The sequence below is a fragment of the Boleophthalmus pectinirostris genome, unplaced genomic scaffold (genome assembly GCF_026225935.1).
Source record: "Boleophthalmus pectinirostris isolate CB_2022bp ecotype Guang Dong unplaced genomic scaffold, ASM2622593v1 HiC_scaffold_7, whole genome shotgun sequence".
NCBI lineage: Eukaryota > Metazoa > Chordata > Actinopteri > Gobiiformes > Gobiidae > Boleophthalmus > Boleophthalmus pectinirostris.
In genome coordinates this window covers 15,518,682-15,527,020 of record NW_026571473.1, presented here as the reverse complement: position 1 = coordinate 15,527,020, position 8,339 = coordinate 15,518,682, and the positions used below count along the sequence as shown (strand labels likewise).

General features: G+C 36.3%; 1 protein-coding gene across 1 annotated transcript; it reads right to left on the bottom strand.

Annotated features, from left to right (window-relative positions):
• Positions 1 to 2,498: 2,498 nt before the first annotated feature.
• Positions 2,499 to 8,227, bottom strand: LOC129412013 (5-hydroxytryptamine receptor 3A-like). Its single transcript, XM_055164537.1, has 8 exons — positions 6,466 to 8,227; positions 6,346 to 6,390; positions 5,982 to 6,091; positions 5,748 to 5,917; positions 5,172 to 5,332; positions 4,312 to 4,522; positions 3,598 to 3,891; positions 2,499 to 3,185 (listed from the first exon to the last, which is right to left on the bottom strand). The coding sequence occupies exons 1-8, from the start codon at positions 6,709 to 6,711 to the stop codon at positions 2,971 to 2,973; spliced, it is 1,452 nt and encodes a 483-aa protein (XP_055020512.1). The 5' UTR covers positions 6,712 to 8,227; the 3' UTR covers positions 2,499 to 2,970.
• Positions 8,228 to 8,339: the final 112 nt, after the last annotated feature.

The following is an 8,339-nucleotide window of genomic DNA, read 5'->3' as shown; positions in this document are numbered from 1 at the left end:
AGTTCACACAGCAATACCATAGCAATATATTAAAGCATCATTTTCAAGTAGGTTTGTTTTGTGTTTACCTTATTTATTTTACAAACATTTCTGTCATGTTTTTGCAAATTCACCATTTTTATTCCTAATTTGAGAGAAAAATGAATAAACTTATTTTAAATTATATCATTTGTTTTGCTTATTAAATTGTAGTTATGTTGAGTACAGTTTAGAAAAACGTAGCACATAGGCCTGGTTGGTGGCATGTCAGTACTAGTTGACGGTGCAGTTTGGATCTCACAGTATCAGGTCTGACCTCCTCCTCTCCGCTCCCGTTGTCTTTTACCTTCTGCTCCTTTTATACTCTTCCGCTCAGCCTTTGCACCTCTCCTCTGTGTCTGATTGGCTGCTTTGCTGACGCTGAAACTTGCCTTGGAGAGGAACCTGTAGAACTAGTTATCATGTGTTTGGTTTAGAGGGCGTTGGTTATTTTCCACTTGCAAAACAATCACCCAATGCTTCAAAGTTATTGCATTTCCAGAAATTTTAAATATGTTTTTTCTTGTTTTCAGAGTGCCATGCGTGCTACCACCGCAATTGCTTCAAACCAGGTAAAGAGTGTCCTCGCTGCCAGCGTCTTGCGGAAAGGAGAGAGAGGATGGCTCGAAAAAACATGGAAGAGCAAGAGGATGAAGGAGGCGGTGCTTAAAGAGGAGGGGGAAAAAAACTCAAGGAATAAAGACGGAGCACAAACTTGACAAAAGTGATTGTAGTTACTAAAGACCTCAAACATGCCTACTGCTGATTTTAATGTGCATTTAATGTCAGCCCCTTTCTGCACTTTAATTTGTAAAGTTTTAATCCAGTTAGAATTTTTTGATTTCTTTTATTGAGCACTTAGTTCTTTTACGTTTGTTGTACCAGTTGACCTGTGGCTTTAGTATTTTAGTGCGAAATTCCAAAAGAAAATTACAAATGTAAACAATTTTGCCACAACATAACAGTGCATTGTGTAACTTTTCTGGTGGAGATCTTATTGCTTTGTCTAGATTATTCTACAGTATGGTATTAAACCTCTCTATCTTCATGGAGACAAAACCAGACCAAGTTACAGGTCAGATCTGTGGAGAGGTGACCCTGCTCACAGTCAGAATGCCTGTTTTTACAGGTATTTTTGAGCTTTAAAACCACCTGTAAATGAATAGTAATGAAGAGCTGTGACAAAGCAATGACATAGAGAAATAAGCAAGTGACATACTTTCAACCAAAAAGTTACATAGTGCACCTTTTAAATTACAAATGTAACCAAATTTACCACAACTTAACAAAAGAACAATAAAAATTCGTGGGCACAATTTTATATCTTTTAAGTATGGAACTTCTGACAGAGTATGATGTCTTGTTAATTGTAAAGAGAGGGCCAAAGATGATATAAGCTTGTATTACTGATCTGTATTTTCCAAGAGTGTTTTTATTGATCTTTGATAGTTTTTTTTTTTTTTTTTACTCCAATTTAGCTGCATTTTGCGTAGCGTCTTTCTTAGCTCAAGTTTGATAATAAGACTAAAAATGGCTGGCTCTATTTCAAAAAGTTTATATTATAATGTAATTTATTTGACCAATTCACTTACTGACACTCCTTTTGTGCATAGTTTTTAAAGAATGCTTTGGTATATTGGAAATGGGACCAACAAACTTGAACTGAAAGAGCTGGTTACACAATACATTTAGACATGAGAGGTTATGCAAAGTGACTATTAATCGTGTGGTGGCCATATGTCCAAATGGTTTGAACCAGCTTTATCAGCACTTAATATTTCGGATAAAGTCAACTGCACTGGAAATATTAAAAAAAAAAATCACACTTTTTCCACCTTATTTCAATACAATTTTAGGCTTAAGTTAAAATTCATTACACAGATCTATCAGTAAACATTGGCAACACAATCCAAGTCAAAAGATTATTTGTATGCACTGGTGAAACGTAGCATGAGAGGTCACTTAACAATTAAGGTGATTGTGATTCTCATATAGAACACTTGTTATCTCACTATTTTTATTATTTTTTGCAACAGCAGCTGTGTCATCTGACTGCCTTAAATCATATAATGCTTTGAAGGTTTAAAGTGCAATACTGATTAAAAAGTTAATTATTATTATAAGTTTGATTTTGCTATGTATGTTATAATTATGTTGTAAATACAATAAATGATTGGCAAGACTGTTATTAAGTGTCAGTTTGCTGGTGCACTTATTAACTATTGTTAATATACTAATATATTTGTTGTGAGAAAGACTGACTTGTTTGGACTGTAACAGCTGTACAAACAAGTCACACAGGATGTCAAACAGGAAAAGTGTTTTGAATGTTTATAGAGCTAATAAACTGATAAAAGGTTTATCTAAGAGCAAAGTCTGAAACAGGGAAATGGAACAGAGCAGGAAGAGAAGAGGGAGAAAGACCCAGAAGAAAACTCAAAATTTTAAGACAATGGTGGCAATAAATTTCAATGGAGGTATTTTATTTTATCTGTTAAATTTTATATGACTTTGCACAGTTTTTCTTAAATGTCCTATATTACACAAAATAGCCATGTTAGAATGTTGTTACCACATCAAAAACATATCTCTACAGTGCTCAAAATGCTCAGTTTCACCTTGTGATGTCATGAAGTGGTAGTTTTCAATTTAGCAGCTACCTTTTACCTTTAGGTGAGTAGAAATTGACAGTTCCAATCATCCTAATGATTCTAGTGAAGGTGTATGGAGTTTTAAAACACCTCACACGGTAGAACAGAGTGTTTCCAATCTGAGAAAAGAACTTAGCCTAAATATGCAGGGTTTGTGTGTTAAACGTGTGAATGAAACTAAACATAGCGGGATATGTTTGTGATGAGGAAACAACATTATAACATTGATCAGAAAATAGCAGAATATTGTTCCTTTAAATTGTATATGATTTTGTGCTTTTTTTTTTCTTAATTAGCTTGTCTAATCCTGGCTTATCCAGATGCACCACATACAAATGATGACCATGGCATAGCAGGAGATGAGGAGGAGGTAGATTCTGAAGAGGAGGAAGTCTAGAACATAGCCAACGTGACACCACTGGTCCTGTAGCTCGCTCTCCTTCTGCAGCGAGTGGAGGTGTGATCTCAGGTCCCCCACATACTGACAGATCTGCTGGAGTTCAGGGAGGACTACACCTGCCACACAACCGCCCACAAATGCACTCATTAAAGATGCATTGTTTAACTTTTCTGGCAGGGCATCTGCAAATGTTTGATGTTATTGCTTTGCCTTGAATGTCCCACAGTATGCCTTTAAACGTTTCTATACCAAACCAAATTAAAGGTCAGATCTGTGGTGAGGCGACCCATCTCACAACAAGAATGTATGTTTTTTAAAGTACTTTACAGCAATAAAAAAATAATAAAATGCATGGTAGAGAGATTAGCTCAATGCTAAATGAGGAACATTCCAGGAAAAGCAACAACTTCTCCATGGATGTAAGCACATGGCAGATCCCACCACAAGAAAAGTTCACAGTGCAAAGTAAAGTTACACAAGTATTAGGTTTGTATATTGTAATGATGTACAAACAAAAAGGTGCAGTACCTCCATAGCTGCTGGGTGGGTGTGAGACAGACACGTTGTTTTCTGTTTGGATGACTGTTTGGGGGGGTGTGCAGTTAAGATTATTGGGTTTTTCTTCTTCTTGTTTTGTAGCAGGTGGTACATCCTCTGGCCAGCGGTAGCAGATGAGACGAGCAATATGTTTGAGGACAACTATTCTGACCCAGTTTGGGACCTCCTTGTATTTCATGGAGTTGTGGTGGAGAACATTGGTGATTATTACAGTTTCCAGCAAACTTATCACCATCAGGGCCAGACAAACAGAAAAGTAGATACCTAGATTTACAGAAAAAGTCAATGCATTAAGTGCTATAGAAATTCTAACTAGATTTTTTTGGTCTATTTATGGCTTTGTTTGGTTAAATATTAAAATAAATAAAAAATTTGAAAAAAGAGACTAAAAATCTTTAAAGGTGGACTGCGCAACTTTTCTTTTCTACTTGTCTCCATGGAGATGTTATTGTTTTGCCTGGAATGTTCCATGATGTGACATTAAACATAACAGGGGTTTCTATTTCTCAGAAAAATAAGATTTTTTTCTGTGAATTGGGGCGACTCTCCACAGATCTGAATTGTAATGTAGCATAGTGCTGTAACCTGCTTCTCTCCCTTGTGATAAATAAGTTTAATCTATACTGTGGAACTAGACAAAGCAATAACATTTCCAATAACATTTATTTTTCAATAATGACTGACCTATTATGGGTGTGCCATTGGCTGTACTGGGCAGCAGGTCATTCATGATGAGGAGGAAGACGGTGTAGCCCAAGATGAGGGTCATCTTAAAGGAGGCACGGTCCACACTGTGTGGAGGCAGGTAAAAGGACAAGATGTCGATGATCATGAGGAAAGAGCTGGGGATCAGGAGGTTTACCACGTACAGAACTGGACGACGTTTGATCACCACCTAAAGCGGGTACGACATACCAAGCATTTTAGTACAGACGACTTCATTTAAGTGTCCATTATTACACAATTTTCTGATCTTTTATAATGTTGTTTCCTCATCACAAACATAGTTGTGTTTTGTTTCATTCAGACCTGTTTAACACACAAGCCCTGCATATTTAGGCTGTGTTTTTCTCTCAAACTGAAAACACTCTGTTCCACCTTGTGATGTCATGTGGTAATACAGGAAGTTCCCCAATGTATTTTTAAACAGCATACCCCTTTATTAGAAGAATTTGGATAATTTCAGCCCTGGAATTTCCAATCTTTACTGAGCAAAAGTCTACTGAGTAAAAGGTAGCAGTTAACTTGAATTATACCGCTTCATAGCATCACAAGGTGGAATGGAGGATTTTGAGCGTTGGAGATGTAGACAGACTAATAACCAGGATTACTCAGACGTATGTGAATGAAACAGAACACAACTCCAGGAATGAGGCAACGACATTCTAAAATGCTTTAACACTCACAAGAGTCAATTTGACGTTATGTAGGACCTTTGATCTTTTTGCATCTTCTCAGTTAAAATTCACGCAACACAAAGACTTTTCTATGACATACTGTGTGTAAAAGCAAGATTAGTTTTATTTGTCAGTGCTGAGCCTCACCCAGAAGGTGATGATGTCCCACTCGTCGATGCCAAACTGCAGGATGGAGGTCTCACCCAGGATGTCCACCAGCTCCCACTCTCCACTGGCCTCCAGATAACGCTTGGAGTTTCCAGACATCTCCTTGAAAGTGAGAGCAGGGCTGACCCTCACATCTCGGACTGTGGCAGAGGAAAGGTTTAAACAACTGCAACACCTACACACTTCCAGGATCTTAACCTACAGCTGTGACTGTCCAACAAAACAAAGAGCTAGTTTGTGATACTTTTTACTGTAACTAAATTAAACTACATGTATTTCATTTGTTCAATTACATGTTTATTAAATTCCTCCTTACAGTGAGTGGCAACTCCTATGACCCTTAAATTGGATTGGTGGTGTCTCCTGCTTGTCTCCATGGAGATACATTTAATGCCATACTGTGGAACATTCCAGGCAGATGGCATAGCACCTTCATGAAGACAAACAGTCTGACCCTCCATCAAAAAAGTTGAAGGTAAGCACTCGGACCGTGGCAGAAGAAAAGTATAAACAACTAGAGAAACTTTGATGTCGACAAAAGTGAAGTTGACTCACTGGTGTGCATGTAGGAGCCAAACGTAAAGGTGCAGTTCTGAACATCAAAAGGAAAACTGAAGATTTCCAGGTTGCAGGCGGAGACGAGTCGAAGCATCCTGTCCCAGCGGATATGTCCCGTGTGGTTGACGTAGACAAAGGGACAGGCCTGGGACACGTCATCGTCCACACTGTAAAAGAGTTCAGATGGAGAAGTGAAACCAGCAAAGTAAAAAACAGAAATATGTCTCTTACAATTCATAAACAATGATGTCTGGAGACCACAGCTGCTTCACAGGGAGAGAGATCCTTGTAACGCCATCACACTCGTCTGGATCCCATATTAGAAACTCATGTTGCCAATACTGTAATGAAAGAGCCAATGCAATGGTCAAACTTGTACGGAAAATGTAATGATTATTTTAGTAGTTGATTAGGCACTGATTTGTATGGTGCAGTGAGATTGTTTTTTATATTTACAAATAACATGTATTATTTAGAATCAAAAATACTTGGACAATTCTATGATCAAAATATGTTTACAATAATTGTATGTAATATTTGAGTAGTCGTCGTTATTCCAGTTAATTGTTGCAGCCCTATACAAATCTGTCTTTACCAATCTAAGCCAGAGAAAAGTGGTGAGGATCTGTGCTTTCTCATTCTGAAATGAAGGAAATGAAAACAATTACAACCGGTAATAGCAGGTTATGTAAAAAGTTAAGATCCCTTTACTGACCACTCCTAGGACTGCATAGAGCGTGAATGAGATGTTGGTAATGGTGGGGTTACTGAGGTTCACTGCAGGACGAAAAGCCTGAAGGTCAAACACAGCCTGCATGGACTCATAGGTCGGACCACTGTGCCCCTCCTGACACGTTAGTTTACTTGAACACAAAGACGCTGGCAAACAAAGCATCATTATCAATCCACAATTACAGTCACAAAATAAGTAAATAACATTAAAAAGACAGTAAAATAGCATTAAATTACATTACATTACGCAAAGTCAGTCTTATCTACAAAGCACTCATTCATAAAGAGGTTACTTGCCATTACCTGATAATAAAAGTAAGCTAAAGAGGCTGAGGCTCCATAGAGTCATTGTGCACTGTCCTTAAGCAGCTTCACCAGGAATAAGATACTCTGACTAAAACTGCAATGGTTTTTAATTAGAGGGGTATGCTAATTAACTCCCCAGACAGATAACTGTAACAACTGATGCTATACTATACAATACCCTCAACAAATCCCGATCAATTTTATAATAAGTTAAGTATTATTAGCGTTTAAAAGTTAAGAAAAATATTTTTTAAATGCATGTATAACTATAAACAAATACAGTGTAAAATAAAATAAAAATATCAGGACTTGTTTTTTAACACCTATGATTGGGCCATTCTCTCACCCGTTTTATTTTTCAACACCTACACTCTCTGGGGACCTTAACCTACAGCTGTTACTGTCTAAACAGTAAATGCCTAATTTTGTGATAGTTTTACTGTTATTAAATTAAGCGATCAATATTAAATTTATTCAGTTACAAGTGTATTTCATTGCTCCAAAATACCTGCAAAACATACATTATTACAGTGAGTGGGGACCCTCTGATATGACCCGTAACTTGGCCTGGTTGTATCACTTGCTTGTCTCCATAGAGATAGATTTAATGCCATACTGTGGAACATTCCAGGCAAATGGCGTAGCACCTCCATGAAAACAAGTAGTCAGACCCTCCACAGTTACATAGTTATATAATGCACCTTTTTCTGTTTTGAAATGGAAGTGAACCTTTAATGTCTGCACAATGCACATATGGTATTATTACAGCAAAGTATTATCTCTAAAAATATTTAAAAATGTCTTGTTCATACTGAAAATTTTGTATTTATATTCAGTCAAAATGTATTTCTGTCTAACATGTTATTGTTTGCATTACTTTATTTTATTTCATTAGTTTAAATGTAATGTAATTATATTTTCATTGTTTTGCAGTGTATTGCCAAAGCATTTTTGTAGTTTGTGAATGTTGTTCACCGACAATGAGGATAAAATGTATTCTGATCTGAACAGTGGTTTGTGATTGGCTTGGCTTTAAAGGTGGAAGTTGTCTTGAAGCGCTAAGTTATAACTGATTATGGAAATAAATTCATCATAAAATGTCCAGAAGCAGAATACAGATGTTGATGCTTAGAAGTCAAAAAGCTTTTGAACCACAATGTTTAATGCTTTATTAGTAACAGAATATAATAGCTACATAATTCTCATTTCCTAATCTACATTTTACGAACGTAACAGAAATTAAAATGGAAAACACCTAAAATTTCTATTTGTTGATTATTATTTAAGTTTTTTCTATTGATTTGTCTGGTATGTATATATGAATAGAAATGTATACTTTAGTCTCGGGTGACCACCTGTGTCCAGTTTAACCCCCATCCAGCCAGTGCAAAAAATGTCCCTTGCATGCTTTCCTGAATGTTAACTAAATTGAATGAAAAAGTAAGAACTATAGACTGTATGTGTGTATATATATATATATATATATATATATATATATATATATATATATATATATATATATATATATGTGTGTGTATGTATATATATATA

Bases quoted from the DNA above. Each gene is read 5' to 3' on its own strand.
- LOC129412013 (XM_055164537.1), bottom strand. From the start codon at position 6,711: ATGCTATTTTACTGTCTTTTTAATGTTATTTACTTATTTTGTGACTGT. The intron at 6,391-6,465 runs GTCAGTAAAGGG...CCTTCATTTCAG, and splicing joins TCTATGCAGTCCTAGGAGTG to AATGAGAAAGCACAGATCCT. The intron at 3,892-4,311 runs GTCAGTCATTAT...CTGTAAATCTAG, and splicing joins CAATGGCACACCCATAATAG to GTATCTACTTTTCTGTTTGT.